Source organism: Adiantum capillus-veneris, chromosome 29 (genome assembly GCF_014529385.1).
Source record: "Adiantum capillus-veneris isolate H3 chromosome 29, ASM1452938v2, whole genome shotgun sequence".
Lineage (NCBI taxonomy): Eukaryota > Viridiplantae > Streptophyta > Polypodiopsida > Polypodiales > Pteridaceae > Adiantum > Adiantum capillus-veneris.
In genome coordinates this window covers 11536233-11562445 of record NC_140959.1, presented here as the reverse complement: position 1 = coordinate 11562445, position 26213 = coordinate 11536233, and the positions used below count along the sequence as shown (strand labels likewise).

The following is a 26213-nucleotide window of genomic DNA, read 5'->3' as shown; positions in this document are numbered from 1 at the left end:
TGGGAAAAATTTGCAAATTCATGTTTTCACTGTGGGAAATTTGGACTTATGCAATCTGAATGTCCTGAGCCTATTTTGCAACCTCCTCCTTCAACTATCCCTTAACTTGTGGTTTCTAATGAGGAAGAAGCCCCTAATCCTAGATCCACCACTACTGCGGCTTCTGTGTTGCACTGTTGCCTGATGTTCTACCTTTGGATAAAGGCAAGGTCAAACCTGCTGCTTCCCCAAATCTTCCGGGTAAAGGAAAGCCTGTATCTGTTCATGAGACGAGGAATGAGGGGAAAAATGTGGATTTAGGGGAAGGATCTCCTTGGGTGACCCCCAAGAAGACTGTTAAAATACGTTCACAACTCTCTTCTCGCAATTATGTACCTCCTGAAGTGAAATCTGCGGGGCAAAAACCTCTTCCTTGTAACGATAATCGCACGCTTGCAGATGCATGGAATAAGGTGGTGCACTCTTATAGAGATGCAGTGGTTCATGGGACCTCTCCATCACCTGTAGGCTTTGCTTCCTCTGAGACAAGCATGCAGAACTGTAGTTGACTCGCAGGTTGCTGATGTTGATGTGCTTATGGGCACGTCAACTTAGTCCCTTCCTTCCTTTGCCTCTGTACATATATCTTGAATGCATAGTTGTGTTAAATGCATTTCATATAATGCGCGTGGGTTATGTAACCCTGATAAGTGGAGATTAACTTGGCACTATGTACATACATGTAAGGCAGACATTGTGGTTTTGCAAGAGCATAATCAGCATATTCATGCTGGGCAATGCTCGTATTTTGCGGGGTATTGGATAACTTATGTTGGTTCATCAGGCTTTTCATGTGTTTTGATTATGGTTAGGCATGAGTTGCAACGAGTTCTGGCGGACAATGATCCAACGGGTCGTTGAATGGTGGTTTAATGTACTATCAATGGCCCGATTTATGAATCTGGTGGTGTTTATGCACATACGGCCTTGGGGCAACGAGTTGTTTTGTGGCATGAGACGTCTTCTTATCCATGGCTTTTAAATGTGCTGCTTTGTGGTGATTTAAATAATGCACCTGCTTTATCAGATAACACCACAGGACATTCGCACATGCTGAGTATGGAATTGCAGGCATGGACAAATTTCGTTACATACACACGGATGTCCTCTAGTTTCTCGAGGATGTCTTTCACCAATTGTTAATCTTACGAGTCACGTAGGCAACCTGTCATTCATGTCTTTCCAACAAACCGGAAGGTTCTTTATCCAAGAATCTGTTAAGTCAATTTTGCCTTCTCAACCTCGAGAACAATAATCTTCCTAGAAATCAATCTAGGTATCTGTGCTTGTGTGTAATCTTGCGTTGTTAGTCATGAGCATATTTGTCACAAACGGGAGCGCACACGAATAATTAACAAGCTGAAAATAAATAATCTTTTGACTCAAAAGAGATGAGGGAGAAGATCGACACAGTATTTGGGACTAGAAGATGAGCTGGTCCCCCCCTTAAAGAGAATCTTTATTAGGGAGAATCTTTTTATAAGCACAAGAACCGGAGTGATCCCTCCGTTCTAGATCTTTAGACCCAATGGTCAATCCCTTTCCGTACGGGAAATTCCTGAGAGACGAGCTCTCAATTATGTTTTCGTTTGCTCCTAGAGCGTGAAGCTTTACAGACTGTTCCCGGAATCTTTGTGCATAGGCCGAGGCCTCTCTGCTCCTTCTCCGTGAGGGAGTACCTGCAAAAGCACAAACACGAAACAACAACTCGTATAGCGAATTCACAATTGATACTTGTCGCTTCGAGTAGGTGAAAACGAATTCCGAGTGCTAGGTGAAGAATTGCCCTTTGAGAGACAAAGTGGACTGCTTTTATAGGCCCCTGCACCCGGTAGGAATAGCCGGTGGTGAGCTGGCCGAAATAGAGGAGGGGGGGTAGCGCTAGTGATAGGGGGATGCTGCGGGCTGTTTGTGGCGATAGCAGGGAGAGAGCGAGATTGCACGATTCCCAGCAAGCCAGCCAGCCAGCGCTGCTTTTTTTAATTAAGCCTTCCCTTATTTTAAGTGGGCGGCACAATTCCGAGTGCTGGCCACTCTTGATCACTTGCAGATTTCCGATGGAGGTGCTCCGCTCCCTTGCTGCTAGCGCTGGTGGAGAACTGCCCTCTGAGAGAGAGAGTGGTTGCTTTTATAGGCCCTCGCACCCGGCAGGAATAGCTGCTGCGGAGCCGGTTGGAATAGAGGGGGGGTAGCGCTAGTGATAGGGGGAACTACGGGCTGTTTCTAGCGATAGCAGGGAGAGAGAGAGATTGCACGATTCTAAGCCAGCCACTAGCGTTGCTTTCTTTTATTAAGCCCTCCCTTAATTTAAGTGGGCTGTCCACTTATTAAGTGGACAGCCGAGCATTTCTGTTTTAGAAGATGTGAACCTGGACAAAACTCAATAAACTGAGTGAGCTGAAAATTGATGCTATACAATCACATTCCAAGCGTCCCCGGATGCAGTTATTAGGCACATGCAATGCAAACACAGATTCCTTGCGGGAAAGCATTCGCTCTTCCCGGAAAATATCTAAAAATATTCTTTTTTTAAAGAAAAAGCTTCTTAGAACCCATCTTTATTCTTGTGCTTGCGTCTTTACGCATATTCCTTTTTCCAGTTCGGGTTTCTTGCCAGACCAACGGAATATTCCCTTGCGGATGCTCCTGTCACCCATCACGTGATGCATCAGGAATATCTGTTTCCCGGTCTCTCCTACCGAACTAATGGTACAACTTCTTCGCGATGCTTAATGTCACCATCATTTGACACATCAGGGTTGTCCGTTCCTGATGGCTTTCAATAATTTCAGTAGATCTACAGCTCCTAACCTTACGGTTCAAGTGCACACATTTAAATATCCTAATTTCAATAAAAAGAAATTACTGAAGAAAATAAGAAAATAGTCCATTTAGCAACAATATTAAAGCTCTGGGTCATAAAGCACTCATCTCATGTGAGCATGGCTTCTTTGGCAAATAGAGTTTGCCATCTCACTAGTAGAAAGTTCTTGTTCCTTGCCTTTACTCTAGGTAGGCGGATTTGGTCCGATCCGAAGATCCCTTGGTGCACCGTGGCACCTTTTTCTGTCTTTTGCGCTTGCGGGTGTTACCACTGTCACAAGATGATGACGTGGCATGACCCCGCGGACAGAAGTGATGACGTGGCATAAATTGTACGGTAGATGACGTGGCAGACTGTACCGCAGGGTGCCACGTGGCAACAATATGGATTTCCGCATAATGCGTTGACATGCTGACGTGGTAGACTGTACGGATTACCGTAATTTGCGTTGCCTCCTTTTTGGGGCAGATTTTAGACCGGATGCTTTTGGGGACTATTTGCTTTTGAGTTTGAAGCTTTTGGGGCTCTGCTTTTGGCATCCCTTTTAAACTTTATAAGAGCCCTTGGGGCTTACTCTTCAAGGGCATCTGGACGCAGACTGAGAGTAGAGGTCCCTCGGGATTTGTACTTTGCAATGATTAATGAAAAAATAAATACGGAAAGGGGCGTCAGACTTTGGGGCCAATACCTCAGGTCACGGAACTACGTTGGGCCGTGTCGACTCTCTCTCTCTTTCTCTCTCTCTCTCTTAATTGAAGTTCAGTAATTTTGAAGTATCTGTTTGTGTGTTGCTAGATTTTCGGGTTTGGAGTGTCCAAGTTGGTTACAGTGGTATTAGAGCATCAGGTGTGTGCTTTTCTCAAAGCATACCGGTCCTATCAAAGAGCAGACAGAGTGGAAATTTTATTTGAAGTATCTTCGTGCCCCGACCCCGGACTTAGTAGCCACTCCCACCCTTACTTCATCGCGCATCAGGCGCGCTCCCGTCTTCATCGCTCTGTCTTATATGGCATAAGCCAAAAAGAATCCTAGATTACACATGGGTTCTCGTGGAGAATCTTACAGAGATAACTTCTCTCAGCGGAAAGGCAAAGAAAAGTTAAAATCCAACGCGGGAACTAACGAAAAGAATGAAGATTTGGGCAAATTTTTCGGCAAAGAAGTCTGCCAAAGCGAAGTACAAGTGTTAATTGTAGGTTGACAAGTGTGTGAAAAGATTGACCAAGTACCCGAGAAACCAGAGATTTGCTAAACACTTGAAGAATTACCCGATTGATGAGATTCACTTGAGATGGCGTGAGGCCATTGATTCTACTCTCAAGACGGGATGAAAGCTGAAGGGATTGACGAGCATAGAAAAGCCGAAGCTTTACTCGCAGGAAGAGCTAGGTAGAGCGGTTGACCAGAAGATGAACCAGATACTGGAAAAGGACACTGGAAGGAATACTGATGTATTGACAATCTGGTTGTTTGTGACAGATAACCAGAAATAGGAGCGAGGAACTCGCATCTGTATGGATTGGGAAGAATGGAGCTGGACATCCACTCTTTTGCAACGCGGTGAGCCATCTCCTTGCATGTTTTGCAGGTGAAATCGAGGATGAGATGGTGAGATCGAGAGCGATCGAAGCTCAAGATCAACGGGTTGAATCTGGTGCAGGCGGGACTGCAAAAGAGAGGAGTTACTCCGCTCCTTAGTCACAGATTACCTAAAAAGAATAAAGTCACTGATTTTCCTTTGGATTTTAGGGATAGTGATGGGCTGACAGTATTCTGCTGGATGACTTTATGAAAGAAGTACTTCGACATGGGAATTCCAGGAACTGATTCTGATTGATGAACACTGTGTTTGAGTACAGGACTGAAAGACGAAATGACTGCAGCATTTCAGTCTTGAGAATCTCTATAGACGTGATCACAAGAAGAATTAGTTACTCCGACATCAGTGAGGTCAGGGATGGATCTAGATGCGATTGCTAAATACGTTGCTGACAGTCATGGTCTGAGATTTGGAATGAATTTTTTTGTGATGTGATTTGAATGTGATCTGAATGTGATGTGATGTGACTGTCGTCTTTGTACAAGTGCTGGATTTGTGTCGTGTAGTGCGTTGGTACTTACAGAGTCAGTGTCGGTTAATGGCTTATGTCTGACTTTGGCAGGCATAATCGAGGGCGATTACATTTCTTTCAAGAGGGGGTATGTCACAAGCTGATGATGTGGCAGAAACTGTACGGCAGATGACGTGGCAGACTGTACGGCAGGGTGCTATTTGGCAACAATACGGATTTCCGCATAACGCGTTGACATGCTGACGTGGTAGCCTGTACGGATTTTCGTAATTTACATTGCTTGCTTTGGGGCAGATTTTAGACCAGATGCTTTTGGGGACTATTTGCTTTTGAGTTTGAAGCTTTTGGGGCTCTGCTTTTGGCATCCCTTGTAAACTTTATAAGAGCCCCTGGGGCCTCACTCTTCAAGGGCATCTGGATGCAGAGTCTGAGAGCAGAGGTCCCTCGGGATTTGTACTTTGCAATGATTAATGAAAAAAATAAATACCGAAAGGTGCGCCAGAATTTGGGGCCAATACCTCTCGGCGCGGAACTATGTTGGACCGTGTCGACTCTCTCTCTCTCTCTCTCTCTTAATTGAAGTTCAGTAATTTTGAAGTATCTGTTTGTGTGTCGTTTCGGGTTTGGAGTGTCCAAGCCGGTTACAACCACCAACAGTGTTTTCCTGACGCCTATTAGGGTCTCTCCTTCACGGAGATCATAAAAATGTTTCACCTTGCAAGCATCAATGACGGCTTGCAATATCTTAGGCAAATAAAATTCTAGCCATAGCATTCTCTAAACATATGTTGAAACTCGGTTCACAATAAACCCGCTTTGGATCTCAGGGATGTTCTCCCATATGTGGTCAAGGCAGTTCTTTTCGTCTTGGAACTCATGAACATAGGAGTTCATGCTCATAGTAGCAGTATGCGAATGGTACTCGACCTGCTTATGGAGAAGGTATGCTACAACCATAACTTGGTACCTTAGTGGTCAATCCACGTAGCGTACTTGATCATCAATGACTCTGAGAAAATCCCTTCTTAGTAGAGAAACTCAGAGCTACCGAACATATCTCAAATAGAGATTCTCTTGTCGGAATATCATTGCGTGCAAAAAAGCGCTCAAGAGATGTATCTTAAATGCCATTCCACTTCTTGAAAAGGAAGTTGGCTCATCTCATTTTGGTTAGCAAAAAAAAATTCGACTTGTAGTCAACTCACCTTGACAACAAGGTCTGCATCTTTATGCGTTATCGATGTACCTAAGGTGTACATAAGCTATGTCAGAGCTTCGGTGAACTCGGAAGATTTCCTTCCTTTTTGAAGATTCTCAGAGCAAATACGCTCAACCAGATGATTCCTCGATTTGGTCTCAGAGCAAACCCGCTCATCAAATAAACTAGGTTTTCAAATCTAGAATTTCTCGAGCACCAGGCCGTAGCCGGCTCTTGCTCCTTCCCTTATAAAGAGATCGTTCATTCACTTGTGCAAAGAGCACTACCATATCTTCCCTTCACGGGTAGAGGCGTAGACGTAGAGAGTCCTCAAGCTTAATGAAAGCTTGGAATGGTTCCTTTGTAATGTCCTACCCGCCGTACCAGGTACTCTGTAGGAGAGCTACCGGATCTCAGATCAATTATTGACCTTCCAGATCGTTGATCAATCTATTTCATCGCATAAAACAATGTTTCAACTCGATTCTACTCTCATAAACACTTGAGAGTGATCGGTCCTGGTTAAACATTTACATACCGCGTGCGAAAAAGAAAAACGCACTTTATGATTTCCTCAAAGATGTAGCTTTGATCAAAGAGCTGGCCTCTCACTTAAAGTTGAGGGTCTTCTGTTCTAAATCTCAGGAGTGATTGAATTCCCTTTCTCCCGATAGCAACGTATCCTTCAAGGAGAGATAACAAAAATTTGATGTCGGTGATCAATGGTTCCCATCCCACTATGGGGATTTGATTCTTCGTACACTAAAGTGTACACTTTCATCTTGCATGGTTGACTCCACCATCCGCTGCAAAGTATTTTGCGGATATATCTGCATGCATCTACAAAGTTCAGGGAAAAGTCCTTCGTTGAATTTCTTCCTCAGAGAGACTCAAGAATGGGCCACCATTGAGAGAGTAAACCAATACCTATTCACACAATTCGTAGCTCGCTCGTGCTTCTATTGGGCAAACCGATCCCAATCTTCTTAGATGCCTTCCTCAAAGCGTAGAGGAAAAAAATTTGTCGGAAAATTCAGCCTTGAATTGAATCCAAGTCTTGTTTTGACTTCCTTGCAGAGCTTTGGTATACCACCAAAAATTACCATTTGCAAAGGCAACTTCAAACAGTCAAATGAAAGTTGTAGCTTTCGGGTCTTCCCTTCTGTCAAAAGTATCAAACTTGACTGGAGTGTTCTAAGGGTTTGTACGCCTTGCCAGTCAAGAAGAAGCTAGTCTCAGTGGGTTGCACATAGCTAAGTTGCTTTCGTAGCGCATGAATATCCGACCACTTCGCTAGAACATATTCACTGAATCTTTGTTCTGCTCTCTTTCCTCGCCTCCAAAGCTAGGCAGTTTAAAATCCTTGAGTAGGGACGAGGTTGTCTCTACGTAGGCACATTGGCTTGGAATCCTGTGACTATGGGTGAGGCTACGCTCACTCTTGCCGCGGAAGTCTTCATACTACGAGAAAGAGGAGAGCCTATTGTTGCGGGTGTCAACGCATCTAGGCGTGTGGAGATGCTCTATAACATCGTGACTACAACCTAGACTTTCTCCAAGATGGTCAAGTTTGCGTTAAAATATTTAAATGTCCCGCTAGAGAGCTTTGTCTGTGCTAGGACATCAGCAGGATCAACTAGGTCATAGTCCTCGTCATCGTCATCCAAGGGCTCAAGATCGTCCCCCTCGGCGACATCGGTCTCCATAAAAGTCTTGACTTATTGTCCAGAAGTAGGTCATCAGGGTTGGTGACCTCCACTGGTGCGTCAGGTCCAATGGCAGGGTCTACAACATGGAGGACGTTTGCGGGTTAAATGATGTGACCGGCGAGCGTGCTCCATAACGGGAGAGAACCTGGCGTCTACGGCCAGATACTTTGGTAGGGACTAAGCCCGCAACCGATGAGAGAAAACCCGAAAAACCTAGTAAACTAGAGGGTGGCGGGAACACACTACTACTGACAAACTTTTTTTCCCCGATTTTTCTAGCAAATAAATGCGAGGAAAACAAAAATAATGGAGATTTTCACAAACGAACGCTAACAAATGAGCTATAGAGCAAAATAGTCACCCCGCTCTCTTCCAAGAGTCGCGAATTGGTATCGAAGTCGGCAGGGCGTTGTAAAATCTGCTGTGGGAGTCGGCCGCGCCAAGAACTTCGTCTTCATATTGCTGCGGGAGTTGTCCTTTGTACGCACTCGTAGCCGAACGTCGCTTGTTAAAATTCCTTGGAAAACCTCCTTGTCCGCATGCTTGAAGAACCCCTTAGTGAGCTTAGTACTTGAAGTTTTGAATTAATCAATGCTTTGTAAAAACCTTGGGCTTTGCATTTACCCTTGCTCTCTGTAAATACAGAGCACAGAAACAGAGAGTAATGTGCTAGTGGGCATGGGCAACCAATGCACGGAGGCGGCAAGTGTGATGGGTGGCGCAACGGCGGTGGACGGCATCCTCAAGCGGGCGGTGAACAGTGCTCAACGGGGGTTGTGGGGCACGATGATGGCGGTGGTGGCAAATGCACAGCGGCATGTTCAAGAACAGGGCGGAAGCGTTGGCAGCGAACGGAGTGGTGGTGCAGCTGGCTGGCTTCGATGACGGCGGTAGCTTCAGGTGGTGACGCTTAACAGCGGCAGCGCAAGGAAAGGCGGAAGTGGGGTGTGAGCGCCGACGGCAGCAATGGCTATGGGTGGCCAAGGAGGGTAGTGCACAACGGTAGGGTGCACGGCGGCAACGGCGGGAGTAGGCGGGCCAGTGCTAATGGCAGGGGGGGAGAGACGCACCTGCTGCTGAGAGAAGCTGACGACAGCCAGTGGGGAGGTGCCAACGATGAGCTCCAGCGAGCGGGCAACAAGTGAGCGAAGAGAGAGAGAGAGAGAGAGAGAGAGAGAGAGAGAGAGAGAGAGAGAGAGAGAGAGAGAGAGAGAGAGATGAAATGATATATTAACGTCTTCAAAAGGTCAAAATGACCTATGAGACCATCAGATACAAAGTGGTGAATCTAATACAATGTCGGAAGTACAAGTACAAAAAGTACTGAATGTAAAATATAAAAAATGAAAAATGAAGTGTGAAATGTGAAATGTGAAATGTGAAATGTAGAATAGGCCTTCAATGACACTCTGGGTATTGTGCTAGAATGCCTTTGATCCTTTGCTGGAGTCTCCGTCAATGGAGTGTGCTCCTGTGTCTCGGTCGTGGTCGTCTCAATCTCCCGAGCTCAATCGCCCTATCAATGAGGGTGCCTTTGGTATGAATGTGGGTACAACTCTGTGCTGGTGGTTGGTCTCCTGGCTCCCTCGATCCAAAGAAATCTGTGATCTGTCTCTGTGACTGTCGTATTCCATGTCTCCTCAACAGACTATCTCTATGTCGATGTAGCTCAAGTAGATATAAGCCAAGGCATCTCTGCTCCTGATACCTCATGACACTATCTAGGGGTCCAAAACCCTCCCTGAATAAGCAATGGAAGCGCCCTGAGTCCTCGTATCTCATAATACAGTGCAGTGGCATATGTAGTGTAGCTCTGTCTTTGGCTCTCTATCGCATAGTTGGCATATCCTATACTCCGGTGGTATCCCTCTGAATCTACCCGTCTCAATCTCCAGCTGATGTGAGGATGTGCAAATCTGACCAATAGCACATCACAGACCATGAGACAAATGAGTGTCCATGTAGCTCGGACGAATCACAAACCCATCTCCTGAAAGTTGGAGAAGATGCTCTTTGTAGAAAGCCATCTTCGTGCCCAACTCCGCATCCGCTCTACCCATGTCCTCCTGGTGTCCAACTGTATAAGATCCTGACGAATGAGTCTAGTGATCTCCGTCCGTGTGACTGGTAGTGAGGGTGCATCCAGGGAATACTGAAAAGGAGGCAATCTATCCATGCTGAAACCATGCCTCTGAAACCATGAGGTCATCTGCGCATACCAACATGATGCGTCTCCCTGCATCGCTAACTGTCTAGAGGACTCAAGAGCCAATCTAGTATATCTGCCTCTATGTGTATCCCATAGACTGTGCATAAAGGACACTGATATGGTAAGAGCCTCAATCTCTATAGGAGGGGCGGCTACCTCCGCTCGAATAATCGCATGTGGTACGGAGGCCTTGGCTCTAATCGTCCAGGATATCATAAATACCAAGGGTCTCTCCATGATCCTCCAACTGTCATGATTCACAGATGGTCCCCAAACTTGGACCCCATAAAGCATAGCTGAAGCAACCAAAGTATCAAAGAGCCATAGCTTTGTTCGTGGTTCTTGAAACTGAACCTGCGAACACATCCTCTCTAGCCCTCCCAATGCTGCATAGGCTCTGACCAGTCTAGTCTCTGCTGCTCTCCTCATAGTAAACCTCGGTCCCGTGAATACCACCCCCAAATATGTATATGCATCTGTGTACTCCACAATGTCCCGACCATATACGAGTGTAGGTGCCGATCTCTTGACCCACTGTGGTGTGGTGTTAAACACCATAACCTTGGTTTTACCAAGGTTCATAGACAATCCACTATCCTCTGCAAAGCTGTGCAATGCATCCAACTGTCTCTGCATGCCCTCTAGTGACTCTGATATCAACACAATATAATCATCATATAATAACAAAGGGATCCATGTCCCTGCTAGCTGAGCGCCTCTATCGCCCTCTCTGTCAATGTAGTTAGAAACCTCATCTACATACATACCAAATAGTGTAGGGGACAAAGGACACCCCTGTTTCGCTCCAATTGTGGAATGAACAATGTCAGAAATCCCCTCAAGAGTGCGTACATGGCCAGTCACTGAGCCGTATAAAGCCATGATCCCCCATATGATCTCTGTGGGTACTCCCAACTTCAGTAGCCTGCGCATCAGTAGCCTGCGCATCCATCTGGCCCTCGGCACTGTGTCAAATGCTTTGCGGGAGTCCACAAAGCAACAATACATCCGTCTCCCATGTGCCCGACCCTCCTCAATAATGGCTCTGAGTGTAAGAATACGGTCTAGAGTGGAGAAACCCCTCCTGAATCCAGCCTGTCCTGTTGCTCGTATGCCCTCATTTTCTGCCCATTTACTCAGTTGCTGTTCAAGAATGGATGCATACAACCGTGCCAATGTGTGCCCTATCATAATAGTACGGTAGTTCCTTGGCACCGTGGGGTCCCCTGCCTTGAAGAGAGGTACAATAGTAGATAATCTCCAAGACTCGGGTAGTCCCTCACACATACACGGTTAAACAACCGCGCAAGAACCTCTGACAGTAAATCTCTAGCATGTATCAAGTGCTCTGCCACCAAACCATCATGATCATATGCTCTCGTAGTCCTCATCCTGTCAATGGCGTTCTTCACCATCTCAGTGGTAAAGAAGGTACTAGTGGCTGGACATGGCTCTAGAGGGTCTGGTAATGGTGGTTGCCCAGGTACTATATATAATGATGCTGCATATTGACCCCAAATCTCGGGAGAAGTAATCACTGGAGGAGGTGAGTGCTCATGGAAGAGACGCCAGGCCTCACCTGAATCTCGACTCAAAAAGAGCTGATACAAATCACGTTCCATCTGGGCTAAAAAGGCCCGCTTCTTCCGTCGCACTAAACGCCGAAGGGCAATCCGAGACTGTCTATATGTAATGACTCCCAAGTATAAGCTCGCTCTGAATCTGAACTCTCATCTCTGCACTCCTCATCATACCAACTATTCTGAGGCATGTTCCCAGAACGTCTTCTCCGATCTGGTTGAGTGTGTGGGTATGCCTCTACTGCTGCCCCATGCAAGATCTCCGTCAATAGAGTGGTGATCTCCTCCACGGTATATACAGGCTCGGCTGCCCACAACCGATTGTAAATCTCCTCCACATAAACTGAGTCCGTCTCTGGTGTAAAAGTATACCGTGTGTGTGCAATCCTCCGTGGTCAGTGGTGTCTGAGAGGCACTGTACTGGAAAAAGATTGAAAAAGTCAAGAGAGCATGGTCCACTGCTACTCCAACAGGTCTAGGTCCCACACTGAGATCCTGAATACTAGAGATGAAGCTCGGTGATGTCATGACATAGTCCACTGTGCTGGCCCCATGTCTGTGGAAAGCATGTGAATCCCCCAGACGAAGGAAAAATCTCTAGACCATTAAGTATGGCCAAACCATGTGTAGTCGTCATCTCCATGAGATATCTCCCATACTCTGTGTGCTCTCTATCATGTGAGTGTCTGTCAAGCCCCATCTCCGATATATCCATCTCTCTAAGCATCTCCTCCGAGGTATCATAAAATACCATTTGGGAGTTGGCCGTCTTGGCATTAAAGTCTCCCAAGAGAATGATATCTCCATCTCTAGAGAACTCCCATTTGTCATCATCAAGTATAGAGAAAGGGGAGTGCCCTCTAGGTGAGGTATAGACTGATGTGCTAGGGGGAAAGTAACATATAGCAATGTATAAGAATCTGCCCGTCTCAGCTCTCAGTCTCACCCACATGTATCTCGCCTGGTCATCTCTCCGGACAATCTGTAATAGCAGCTGCAACTCCTCCCTGAATAAGACTGCTACCCCTCTTGAACCTCGACTCCCATGCTGGGATCTAATGTCTGGCCGACAGGCTGTCTCCCATGAATAACCAGTCACACGTGGCATCAATTGTCCTGATTTCTGATGTGTCTCTGAGTAAAAGACAACGTCTCTATCTCTGAAGCTATCCTCAAAGGCACCCACATGCAGCCTATATGATCCATTACAATTCCATGCCGCCATCCGGAGTGTGGTCCCATTGTCTCGCATCGTCATGCTGTGCGTCTTTCCAAAACCACTACTTTCCCTCCTCTATAAAAGGCAATTTTTCCCTTCTCCCTTGCTGCCTTGATCTCTGGCATCAACTCTTGCATATGTGCTATTTGTGCTAAAGTAAGGTCATCCCCCATAAATATCCCAGTTTTCTTAAGTGCTGGTCTCTTCTTCAGGAATTCCTTCCTTGTTTCCAAAGTCAGGAAACGCAAAATAAGTGCTCTCTCTTTGATGTTTCCCTTCTCATCCACTCCCTTCTTTCTTACTCTCCAAGCACCTGTGTGCATAGGTTCCTCTTTGATACCTGTAATACGCACATGGAGGGCTCTATTCCTCCTCAATGGCCATATTGATGATGGTAGAAGTCTGTGCAGCTTCTGGCATCCGGGCCTTCCCTTTCTTTGCACCCTCAATCCATTTTTCTGCTTCGTCAACCTTCTCTTGTGTTTTAAAAAGGCGCTCCGCCCATGAGGAAGCCGCTTTCGAGTTTTGTTCTTCCCCTTCGCGCAGAGTTTTCACCTGCTCCTTAATTTCTTCGAGCTCCTTTAACATCGAGGGCTGATTTCCCCCCTCCATTTTGGGCATAATTTTGCAAGCTGCAAGTTCCCCTTTAAGCTCTTCAATCACTGCATCCTTTTCCTTCATGTACTTTTCCACATTGGTTTTTCAAGATTCAAAGCTTGCAATTGCCTCATCCAACTTTTTCTGCATAATACATTCCATTACATTCACTTTTGCCCGCATTAGAGCCTGCATCTCCCCTTTCACAGATAGATACATCTCATCATGCTTACCAAGCATCGCTTTATCCAAAAAGAGAGAGAGAGAGAGACAGAGAGAGAGAGAGAGAGAGAGAGAGAGAGAGAGAGAGAGAGAGAGAGAGAGAGAGAGAGAGAGAGAGAGAGAGAGAGAGAGAGAGAGAGAGAGATGAAATGAAATGTTATATTAACGTCTTCAAAAAGGCCAGAGTGACCTATGAGACCAAACTGATACAAAAGTGGTGAATCTGTTACAATGTCTGAAAAGTCTGAAAAGTATTAGATAGACTTCTTAGGAGCATTCTGGGTGTCTGGCTAGAATGCTTCTAATCCTTTGTTGTAGTCTCCTCCGGTGAAGTGTGCTTCTGCATCTCGGTCGTGGTCGTCTCGATTTCCTAAGCTCAATCCCCCTGTCAATGAGGGTGCCTTTGGTATGAATGTGGGTACTCCTTTGTGATCGCTGCTGGCCTCTTGCTTCTCCTTCCATTCCTGCTTCTCTCGATCCGAAGAAATCTGTGATCTGCCTCTGAGGCTATAGTGCTCTTCGTCTTCTCATTAGATTATCCCTATACCGATGTAGTTCCAGTAGGTACAGGCCTAAGCACCTTTGATCTTGGTATTGCATGACTCTATCTAGAGGTCCAAAGCCTTCTTTGAATAGGCAATGGAAACGCCCACGTATCTCATAGTATACGGTGCAATGGCATATGTAGTGTAATTCTGTCTCCGGCTCCATTCCGCATAACTTGCAAATTCTGCTCTCAGGTGGGATTCCCCTAAATCTGCCAAATTCAATTTCCAGCTGGTGTGAGGATGTACGAATCTGACCAATAGCACATCTCAAACCATGAGACATGTGGGTATCCATGTAGCTCGAGCGAATCACAAAACCATCTTCAGATAGTTGTAGGAAGTTTTCTTTGTAGTCGGCCATCTTCGTGCCCAATTCTTGTGTAGGGTCTACCCATGTCCTCTTAGTGTCTAACTGTATAAGATCCTGGCGGATGATTTTATTAATCTCCGTTCGTGTAATTGCCAGTGATGGAGCCTCAAGAGAGTATTGGAAGGGGGGTAATCTTTCCATACTGAACCCGTGTCTCTGAAACCACGAGGACAGTTGCGCATACCAGCATGATGTATCTCCTTTCATTGCTAATTGTCGAGAGGATTCGAGGGCCAATCTAGTATATCGGCAATTATTTGTATCCCATAAACCATGTATAAAGGACACTGATCTGGTAAGAGCTTCAATTTCTATCGGAGGGGCAGCTAGTTCCGCTCGGGTAATCGCGTGAGAGAGAGAGAGAGAGAGAGAGAGAGAGAGAGAGAGAGCTTGCCTTTGTGAGCTATGGTGCATGAGTTCTCTGCAGTCTTCTTTCTCGTAAAGATTAGATTCGCATTAGATTCGCCTTATCTTGACCAATCCCTCATTAATTCAATGAATGGTGGATTAAGGTGTGTGCGGACCCACACGTGGACCTACATTCGGCTGTGATACCAATGTTACAGCCCCGTATTACCACACTACTCCAAGTGTGCACAAGGAGGGCGACGGCCTTGGCTCACCACCCAGCCGTAGAGGAGAATAATGAGGAAGCCTTCCTCATTCCCGGGCTTTATAGTGTGTGGCGTGCCGTCCACACTAGCCCGGCCGCCCGTGCACTTTGGCATGGGCGTCCTCACCCATTGAACCCCGGATGGCACTTCGTTGTGGTGCTTCGGCCCCGGCCCCGGCCCCAGCCATCCGGTCAGTCGTCCGTCACGGCATTACAGTCTACGTGAAAAATACCCATCACTTAGTCTCTCACTCACCAAACTTATGGAGAGACTCACCAAACTTATGAAACGAATCCTTAGTGATGCTCTATGTCATTCATCCTATGACACATTAAAAATGTCTGCTCCGGATGGTCGAATATTCCTCAATGCTCTAGTCACCCATCTGATGTGACGCATAACAAGTACTTGCTTGGTGGCCAAGGAGATATTCCCTTTTATATATTGCTCTACTAGAAATATCTATGTTTGGATGTCTCAAGTGAGATTGTCTATGATGCTCTATGCCACCCTTTGATAGAAAACTTTCTTTTGAAACTTCCATGTTTTTGATAGGCCAAAATTTATGGACAGATCATTTTTTTTTCTCTCTCCTCTATGTGATGAAGGATTTGATGCTAATCGTCCTAGATGAGTTGTCCAAGATCTGGGCGTAGCTTTTAAAGAGAGTTATGAGAGGGCTTGTTTGCTTTCAATAGACCCATGAGTGGGAGCTGATAAGCACCTAGATTTCTCTCTAGGCAAGCTCTACTCTCCTTGAAATTAGAGAAAACAGGATAGAAGTAATACTTTGTTTAGGGAAAGTTTCTAATTTTCTAACAAATTATTAGTGAAGAGATGGAATCCTTCATGTGGATATTACTTTGGTAAGTTTATAGGAGGTTCTGATACAGAGTTTTGGAGTCCATGAGTGCAAGACTATCCTCCATAACACCAGGATACAGTTGAAGAGCCATGCAGAAGAGAGTGCGAAATCATGTATTACTGGAGAGAACCACCTGGCAGAATGTGGACATTTACAAGACTTCTGTGTAAAATCAAATCTTTATTTAGTCAGATTTTTACATCCCCTCATTGTTTATAGCACGGACCTGCCTGCAGATGTCCTTTGCATATCACGTGCATTTGTATCCAGTTCTCATTCACAAAGTTACTCTCTATAATGTACGGAAAGTGGCTCAATTCGGTAATTTTGTAGTCTTTCAAGATCCATTTGTTCTCCTCAAGTCAATCAGCATTTTGTACTTACTGTCTGTGGCTTGACATGTTTTGTATTGTAATTAATTTGGTCTTCTAAAGAAAAGATGACAAGTGGATTATGAGTGCTTCAAATGTTGCAGATAATGAGGGTATTGTTCCCCTGTGGAGGGCCATCAAGGGAGGCCATGGACTAGTAGCTCGATTGTTGTGGGAGCACAATGCAGCTTTCAATCCCGACAGAGAGGGAGACTCACTGAACAATGTAGTCAGTCAAGGTAGTGCCGATATCCTACAAGAGTGGCACCATTGTGGAACAGAATCCTTATCGGGGAAAACATGTATGACTCCATCAAGAGCGGGCTCTCCAATTTGCTTGACAACGAGGCTGAACCTAGAAAAGCTTGAGAGTCTGCTGAGTTCCCCACCCAGCTCAAGCCTTTCTTTTTACCATAACTTGGGAATGCAGCCAAAGGAATACACAATACAGCACAAGGAAGAGCCATGCCTCGTGAAGCAACGTTCTACAGCTGATTGCATGGAAAAAAAACAGAGTCGGTCCCCTCCACACAGGATAGAAAGAAGGTCAAGAAAATCAATCAACTTTGAGAATTCACTATTTAGAGTCTTGTCTTCGCCCCCTCAAGCCAACAAAGGTTTGAGATCAGCATGTACGTCCGATCCAAGGCGGGTTACAATCTTCAAGCATCATCCTAGAGGGAGATCTAGGAGCAAATTGATAAGCTTGCCAGAGTCCTTCCAGGAGCTTATGAATGTTGCAGGTAAATTCACATTGCTGTTGCTAATTCTGAGCCATTCGCATGTGGATTAGTCCTTGTACTCCTTTAGCTATTCGAGCAAAAAGCGTATAATATGCTGCATGCTAATTCTTACTATGGTATAACTTTGCAGGTCAGAAGCTTCACATAGTACCCTATAAGGTATTGTCCGTTGATGGTGCAGAGATACATGACTTGAGTGTAATCAGGGACAATGATCATCTCTTTTTCCCGAGCAAGGATGACCCTTTGGAGCCTTCTAGTGAAGATTTATAATTTAGCTAGCATCATGGTGAAGTAAGAAAGGCGACCATAAGTAACTGTTATTAGAGCACATAGAAACTTCACAAGCATTATGCTTGTAAGCAAAATGTGATATTTGGATAGAAGAACTAGTTCAATGGAACGAAATAGTGCTAACAATTATGTTAGAATGTCATCGATATAAATATGATGAAGTATCTTGGTTTGTACCATTACATTTGTTCTTAGGTGTCATGAATTGAAGTATGTGGTTGGCAAGCTCACTCGAAATATGTCTGTATATATATATACATACGCAACACACAAACACACTTTTTTTTTTTTTTTTGTAAATCAATTTGATTTATCTATCTGTGGGAAACCTCAAAGAGAGGAAAACCCACCAAAAAGATGTACAACAGTGTTCCACACACACACACACACACACACACACACACACACACACACACACACACACACATGCATGCACATGTATATGTATGTATGTACATACATGTATGTATGTACATGTATGTATGTACATACGCATGTATATATAGATGTATAAAAGGAGGCATGCACATACTCCCATGCAGACTTTTCTAGATTGGCACACACATATATGCACATCAGATGCACGCTTGAAGGAATGGTATGATTAAGAAATGTATGTCATCCCTTATATGCCTTTAGTCCCCTTTCAAGTGCCCGATTGGAGCCATGTGTCATTCCTTAGAGACTTTGATGTGGGCTTAGCAAGCATGTGCAAGGCCTTGTTGCTTTGTCAAGTGGCTTTAATCTCTTCCAATTACTTACATGATGCCTCATCTGAGTAAGAGTTACATGCCATTAAACATCTATATCAAATAAGCATCTCAATGTGTAGTTTTTGTCGCGTCACATCGATTGTCATGTGATGACTGTTATAGTCATGAGTTATGTCTAGAGTGTTTTCAGCATGCAATGACATGATGACATGGCAATGGTAGCACTATTATAAAGATGCCATTTCCAACAAGATAGTGCAATCTCCCAACTTTGTAATATGATTAGTCAACCTATTTGTGATAATCTTGGATAGTAACTGAAAGGGAACCAATGCATGGTGCAATTTTGCAAGTATTTTGTTAGTGAACAAGTCTTATGTATAGCCACATTTCTTCGATCATGATCAGCGTGTCATAATTTACATGTCTTGGTTGGACGAAAAGGTTGTAGACATCTGCATGCCAAGTTGGGCCTGTTTGCTTAGCTCTAAGCAGGCTCTAATGAAGACTATGAGCTTCACTTCATAAAAGAGACATTTATGTGGGTTAAAGAAAACATACAATTGCAAACATTGCAGTGTAGAAGGAGTCTGGCCAGGGGGAGACCTGAAAAATAGTTGTGTAGGATGGAAAAATAGATAAAAGATCCCACATGCTCCAGTGCTATGTTGGAAGTGGGTACTACAATTGTAACGTCACACACATACAATCTAAGGGGAGGTTGTTTGTTATATCAAAGATTCTTTTTTACCTATGCTAGAGGTAGCCGACAAAGCACCAAATTTATAAAAAATTCTGAAATGAAGGAGAAATTATAGAAATTATGCTACTTTTTCAATGATGCATCTGACGAGGGCCCTCTCTGTCTCTCTTCCCCTCTCCTATACACTCTCACACGGAGCATGTTTCGATTTCAACTCTCTCTCTCTCTCTCTCTCTCTCTCACACACACACACACACACACACACACACACACACACACAGAGTATGTTTGGAAGCAGTGACGGACGCCCATCTTTTTGCAGCTGCTGACTTGATGAGAGCCAATCCTCCGTCGTCAAGGTCTGAATGGAAGTTCTCAAGAGCTCACGGATGCGCCGTTAACACAATCTCTCTCTCTCTCTCTCTCTCTCTCTCTCTCTCTCGTCCGCCATGATCGTGATCGGTGGTCACCTTGCTCTGGCCAATTTTTATTGCCACGTCAGAGACATTTAAAGTAATCGCCCGGGCATGTATATAGAAGTAGCTAGCGTGGTGGAAAGGGCGCAAAGTTGGTAGCGGGAATGGGGAGAGGAGAGGTCGCCGCTACAGAGCAGCAGCTTGCAGAGGAGGAATCTAGAAGCAATGCAGGACCCTCTCTACAGCTAGTCAAGGCGTCCGGCTGCTTCGAGAGGCTGAGGTCGTGGCGGAAGAGAGTGAAGGCGGCAGCTGATTGGCGCCGCGTGGCCCACGCCGCCAAGGTGGGGCTGGCGCTTGCCTTGGTCTCGCTGTCGGTGCTCTTGCAGGATGTCTTCGACAAGCTGGGCCCCAACGCGCTCTGGGCCATCCTCACCGTCGTCGTCATCTTTGAGTATACCGTGGGTAATTATAGTGCCAGCTGCTCTGCAATTTGTGTGTGCGCGTACGCGTGTGTGTGTGTGTGTGTGAGAGAGAGAGAGAGAGAGAGAGAGAGAGAGAGAGAGAGAGAGCCATTTCTTTTGCTTGTATCGCAGGCGCGACTCTCAGCAAAGGGCTCAATCGAGGGCTGGGGACCATCATGGCCGCCTCCCTGGGTTTGTCGGTGGACTACATGGCCAATTACACGGGAGCTTCCGTGGAGCCCTTTGTTGTGGGTTTCTCTGTTTTTGTTGTAGGTACCCTACTCTCACTTAATTCGACTTTAGTTCATAATTGCAAAATCTTGTGCTCATGCACATTGTATGAGCATATAATACATGTGAATCTCGTAACCAAGGCATGGCATCTTTGTGGCTTACACTTTGAAAGCTCTTTGTGATTTACTTTTTTTTCTTGAAAACTTGTCTTTGATAATGCAGGGATGACGGCCACATATACACGCTCTGTGCCATCCATCAAGGCAAAATACGACTACGGGGTCGTCATATTTTTGTTAACCTTTTGCTTGGTGGTGATATCTGGCTATAAAGTGTCGGACAACATCGATGTTGTCTTTGATCGGATTGTCACAGTTATGGTGGGCGTCATCATTTGCTTGCTCGTCAGTATTTTCATCTTTCCAATTTGGGCCGGTGATGATCTACAAGACTTGGTCACCAAGAATTTTGAAGGATTAGCCAATTCTCTTGAAGGTTTGTCATTTCTTAAGCTCCCATGTTAGTTGAGTTAGGTTAAATTATAGGCTCTAAACCAAATTACAATCTTTCACACAATTTTGTCGCAGAGTGCTTGAAGGAGTACTTTGGAGGAGTACGAAAAGCATGTGGTGTACCATCCAAGATTTGCAAGGGTCAACCTTATGATGACAAAATTTACAAGGGATATAGAGGGGTCCTTATTTCCAAGCAAACTGAGGAGTCCCTAGTATGGATTAATTTTAATTGATTAATTTACAAGGGATATAGAGGGGTTCTTATTTTGAAGCAAATTGAGGAGTCCCTAGTATGGATTAATTTTAATTGAAGCCCCTCATGTCTATTGATGGCAAGGATTATCCTAACACACTTGCTCTTTGGGTCTTGGCATGTAGGCGATATTTGCTGGTTGGGAGCTAAGAAGAGGGCGTTTTGGATGCATATACCCATGGAAAGCTTTGGTAGAATTGGGTGCGGTATTGCGACATTGTGCGTATGCGGTGTCTGCATTACATGGTTGCGTGCTTTCAGAAATTCAGGTTCATTTCATGTACTTTTGTCATTCAATTGAAACAAGGTTGTCGTTGAGTGAGTTTAAAGCAATAAGCTTTTATAGCTTCAAGATTGATAACAGGCTTAAAATGATCAAAACCAACATATAATAGAAATCACCCCAAAGCAACATTTTTATACCGGTTGACTACATCAAAATAAAGGGTTTCTTTGTGGGCCTCTTGAAATTTAGCTTATTGTTTCTAAATAGTGCGAGTCATTGATATAGCAATTCACCCATGTAGACATTAGGTTGTGGAGTATTCCCCTTAGTCATTTTGAGCAACGCTAGTCTCTTTTTGAGGCTAATTTCGTGCAAGTGAAACCTTGTTTTTGATTAACTAGCCGTGATTCTACAATGCGATCAACTTATTAGAGATAAAATTTAAAACCTAGGAAAAGTTATGCATAATTATGCCTCAATTATGCTAGAAAGCATTGCATGTAAATTATAATTTATGGTGTTTTCATCCAAATATGGGAATCATCCATGGTTGATTTCAAAGCATAAAAGCGCAATAAATTGTGCTAGAGAAACTTTACAAGATTGGGTGGACAAACAAAAGTGTATTGCTCGTTATAAATCACATGAAGTATCTTTGTTGGTTTTAGAGAGAATCGAAAGACGTTGGATGCAAACTTGCAATGCTTATATTAAATCAGTGAGCATTTCCATTGTGATCTTTGACAGATAATGTGAATACTTGCAAATCAAGCTTAATGCCATTGTGAAATCCATAGAATCTTGTCTAAAGTCAATGTAGGCATGCAATATTCACTGATGGTGATTAAGGTCTTCAGAACTAACAATTTCCTCTACTAAACTTGGAATTAGAAAAGCCCTTGATTGAGGTACCTTCTCTTTGCATCAAATTTTGCTTTTTGGGCTTTTAAAGACCTTTGCATTTAATTTTTAAATGTGGATCACCCGATCTTTACTATGTCCAGTACAAGTATCCCTTAGCTAGAAGAAAATAAAATTAACTTTTTTTTTTTTAATGATAAGGGAGACAATTATTATTGTTGTTAAGTTGTGTAGCTGCCATGTCTATGAATGGCATGGGGTGGTTGAGAAGGCATATATGTTCGAGATTAACCATTGTAGATCGCAGATAGGTGAATTTGTTGGGTAAAGTTGGTGAACTGGTTGTGGATTCAATGTGAGCTAGGCATCACTTGGTCACCCCTAGTTCACTTTCACATCAGCACCTTGATCCGACGGTTGAGGATGTCCATGGTCTATGATGTTTATTCTTAACCATAGATCTCCAATAGAGATATGTTGTGCCAAATAGGATCGGGGGTTGTAGGGTAAAGGGGCCAATATCGGACCGAGGTCCAAAACAAGGCCACCTTAAAATTAAATGGAAAATATTACCTAAATATATGGGAATTATGATTGGGATGGCATTAGGACTGGCAAGAGCTTAATATGATCTATCTTTTTGAATCAATTTCATTTGAAACTGTCAATCCTATCATTTAATCCAGATCATACAAATTGGATGTCCCTGCATTGGCCCCCATGTTTTAAGTGGCCTTCTTCAGAACTACATCTTTTGGTATTGAGTTTGAATTTGGATTTTTTTAAAAACAAAGATGAAGCTTTTAAAGAATACTAATGTCCTCTCCATTTCCAATGTTTTCAAAAAGCACATCAAGCATAGCCTTCAAGAATGAATATATCAAATTGAATTAAATCATCTATCAAATATAGTCAAGTGGATCAATCATTTATTGGTGGGTAAGGTAAACTTCTGCTCTCATTTTACCATGTCACAATTGACGTGAGTCGGTATTTAATACTTGCTTAAAAGGTTTCTAGTCTTCTTCTTCTCTTGTGTTGAGGTAGACTCTAATATTAGAGTATTTTGAAGCTTTGCTCTAAATTCTCTTGTAGATATGTACCATCCACAAGACCATCCTTTTTTGTGTTGTTTTGAACAAGCTAACAAGGTTTGGTGTATTTTCTTTTTGGCTAGAGATGAAAGCTCTCAACAAAATGCACACACTTGCCTTGAAGAACCATGGTTGTTTTGTGCAATTGATTGTATGAAAGAGAGACCACCATTGAAAAAGTTAAAAGATCTTCACTTAAATGATTGGTGCAAGCCCCTTATTTTTGGGTAGTGTTAAGAGTAGAGTGGTGACCTTTGAAAAGGGGTTAGTAGTGCCAATATAAAGAGAAAGTGAACATATTGCAATTCCATTCAAAAATCTCACTATGGAAGTGGGAATTGAAGAAATGTGTGTGCAATAGAACAAGGAAACCAAAGGGTAGTGTCCATAGTGGAGTGGGCTTGTGCATCTTCTTTTGGCTTAGAAAATGTAAGACCTCGACAAGATTTCAAGCTTATCTTGAAGAAAAGCAAGTAGATTTTTATGTAAGCGTAATATGATGAAGAGTTTGAAGGATTAGAGTATCTTCCTTTGTCCTCTTTGCATTGATGTAGACAAGGTTTTTAAGGAAAGCACTAGGCTCTGAGTGGAGTCGTCAAATAACACTATTAGAAAGGGCCAAATAGTTCCTTGGTAGTCTTATGGAAAATATATGATAGGAAATTTGCAATTACGAGTGGGAATCCGCCTTAAAGCAAGGTTCAACGTAAAAACAAGGTGAGGAGCCATGCCCACAAGATAGGAATGGTACCGTTTTTTTGTTCTTAAATTAAATGATGTCATCGCGATTTTAAGCCTCCTCTTGGAGAGGTTGGACAATCTCATATCCTACATAGAACTAAATTGAACAAAACCTTTGAGATACAATGATGAGAGAGTGTGTACCTCTCAATTAATGTTTCTCTTATAAATATTCCATCAAAAATAGGAAAAATCCGTGGGAACCAATCCCCTAATAGGGGAGGAGAATAGACCCAAGAGAACGCAACTTGTGAGCCTTGGACCCTCAACCTTGGGGTTACATCACAAAGGTCTCACCAACTGAGTTACACTTCTTGTGTGTGATGTACACTTGTAGATACATTATATATGTATAGTTTCTCCCTACTATCTTCCCCACGTTGATGGTTAAAAAAAAAAAAGAAACCAAAGAAATAGAAAAAATAATTGTTTGTCGTGTGTCACTAATTATGAAGCTTAATCCAATGGCTCACAATGGCCTACATATATGAGTGCCCCTTAAGTAGTGTCCCTGCTATAATATCCCCTTAGACATATAAAAGTTCTTTTGCCATTTGCCACGTGGCACTAATTCAACCGTCCATCATGGCTTCCAAGAGTTCCGAACTATGGAGTCCGTCATGTACTGGCCACAAAAACTAAAAGTTGTCTTTTCTATTGGGGTTGAGATTAATTAATGTTCTTGAAAAGTATTAAGCCATGAGTACCAACCGCACGGGAAAGTGAAGAGGAAAATTCATGTAATTAAAGATGTCCATGAGGGAGTTGTATTGAGAGAGAGAAGATAGCCCTCCCTCTTCACTATCTCACACCGACATGGGTAGGATGGGATCAACGGTGGAGGACAAAAACGGAGGGGCGCGTCGATCGTGGACCATCAGATCTGACGGCGTGAGGGTGGTTCGAATTTACAAATGTGCATCGAAACGCCCAAATCGCTTAAACCGTCGATCCCCTCCAGCTGCGAGATAGTGAGGAGGCTACACCTTGTTTGATACTTACAAAATCAATAGAAAAATAAAATTTATAGATAAAAATAAGTTCCGTAAATGTTTTTAATCGAGACTTTGTGTGTGTGTGTGTGTGTGTGTGAGAGAGAGAGAGAGAGAGAGAGAGAGAGAGGTTGGTATTTGCAGGCACCCGAGTCGTGGAGAAAGGTTTTTGCGAGCGCATGCATGGAGGTGGGCAAGGAGGTGGCAGGAGTTCTCAGAAGTGTGGCAGCCAGCATGCGTAGCAAGCGCACCTCCCCGCCCAAGCTCACCCTCCTCCACCCTCTGCATCGTGCAGTAGAAGCTCTCCATTCGGTCGCTCGCATTCATCCCCAGTTTCTCGTCGCCACCTCCTTCCATCTTCACTCCAACCCTAACCCTAATCCTACTCCACCCAAATTCTCTCCCCGTTCGCCACCCATAAATCTGAGTGCCTCCTCTAGCCCTTTCTCCGATTTCAACAACTCCATTCTGCATCAACCCTTCCCTAGCCCTAACTTAAGCCCCAATCTTTTCCCCAACGCTAACCCTAATTCAGCCCGCTCTGATATTGAAGCCCCGAAAGCTACCTTCACCGACCTCTCCAATGGGGACATGGCTGCAACACCTACCTTGATGGCACCCGAGTGTATGGCATTCGCAGAAACCCTCTCATTGGCATGCTTGATAGCTCTCCTTATTGAGATTGTGGCGAGGGTTGAGCACCTGATTGACGCGAACGCAGAGTTTCAAGAGGAAGCTGGCTTTCGTCAAGCAAGTCCTGATGATGATGATGGAGGCCTTGCTTCGTATACAAGTTTGGACATCAAGGACAGCAATGGTGATGGCGTCAACCGCATCCTGAACCAACCCCTTTCTACCTCACACGTTGAATAAACGAAGAGATGGAAGGGTTGAGCCATGAAAATAAGAATGGAAGTGAAATAGAGAGGTTTGACACATTATAGGTACACATGCTTTCCTTGAATGCAATCATGCACCCGAAGCCCATCTTTTTTCTCCTTTGAGAATCTCGTGCTTGTATATTTACAAAAGATGTGTAGGCCTATGCACTCAAAGCCTTTTTTGAGTGGAGAACATGATGCATATTAATGCACCATTTCTATTGGATTGTTGTATAGTTTCTCAACTTTAGATCTTGAGATAAGAGTAATCAAAACTTTTCAAACCTCAGCTGTTTTGTGCAACTATAAAAGGTTTCTGCCTCTTTTGCGCAAGAGTTTGTAGAACATGAACCTTTTTTAGCTTCCCTAGCTTTTGGACAAGTTTTATTTACTCTCATTTGCTACACACACATTTGACAATGTTGAATGATGGCACCGCTAGAGGATCAATGCACATGTGGCAAAAGAAAACGCTTGTAGTTAACAAAAATTTTCAAAAGGAATGTGGTATCCTTGCATAAGTTCTAGGTAGAGCCAATAAAAGAAGGTAGTGCATTTATGGGTCGTTGATACCTTATCTCTCTAAGAGAGACATGACCCCGTCCTATTGCCTCGTCCAGCTCTAGGGCAACATCATAGTACCTTATGA

General features: G+C 44.0%; 2 protein-coding genes across 7 annotated transcripts in view; both read left to right on the top strand.

Moving 5' to 3' along the window:
• Positions 1-17704, top strand: part of LOC147418758 (potassium channel KAT3-like) — a 65372-nt gene extending 47668 nt beyond the window's left edge. For all 4 annotated transcript variants that reach the window (XM_086506260.1, XM_086506259.1, XM_086506258.1 and 1 more), the window contains 2 exons: positions 16542-17180; positions 17311-17704. In XM_086506260.1, the coding sequence (XP_086362386.1) occupies positions 16542-17180; positions 17311-17453 (782 nt within the window). In that variant the 3' untranslated portion in view covers positions 17454-17704. The remainder of the gene's footprint in view (positions 1-16541; positions 17181-17310) is intronic.
• Positions 17705-18884: 1180 nt separating this feature from the next.
• LOC147418757 (aluminum-activated malate transporter 12-like) lies at positions 18885-25862 on the top strand. Of its 3 annotated transcripts, none has more exons than XM_086505915.1 (6): positions 18885-19768; positions 19900-20040; positions 20224-20496; positions 20589-20728; positions 20895-21038; positions 24828-25862. In XM_086505915.1, the coding sequence occupies exons 1-6, from the start codon at positions 19471-19473 to the stop codon at positions 25554-25556; spliced, it is 1725 nt and encodes a 574-aa protein (XP_086362041.1). In that variant the 5' UTR covers positions 18885-19470; the 3' UTR covers positions 25557-25862. The 3 variants fall into 3 exon arrangements, with proteins under 3 accessions (XP_086362041.1, XP_086362042.1, XP_086362043.1); XM_086505916.1 differs by having other exon boundaries at positions 19546-19764; positions 19900-20036; XM_086505917.1 differs by having other exon boundaries at positions 19625-19764.
• Positions 25863-26213: the final 351 nt, after the last annotated feature.

What these genes read in the sequence shown, in the direction of transcription:
- LOC147418757 (XM_086505915.1), top strand. Translation starts at nt 19,471, where the DNA reads ATGGGGAGAGGAGAGGTCGCCGCTACAGAGCAGCAGCTTGCAGAGGAG. An exon ending in CATCTTTGAGTATACCGTGG is followed by an intron (nt 19,769 to 19,899) that starts GTAATTATAGTG and finishes CTTGTATCGCAG; the next exon opens with GCGCGACTCTCAGCAAAGGG. An exon ending in TTTCTCTGTTTTTGTTGTAG is followed by an intron (nt 20,041 to 20,223) that starts GTACCCTACTCT and finishes TTGATAATGCAG; the next exon opens with GGATGACGGCCACATATACA.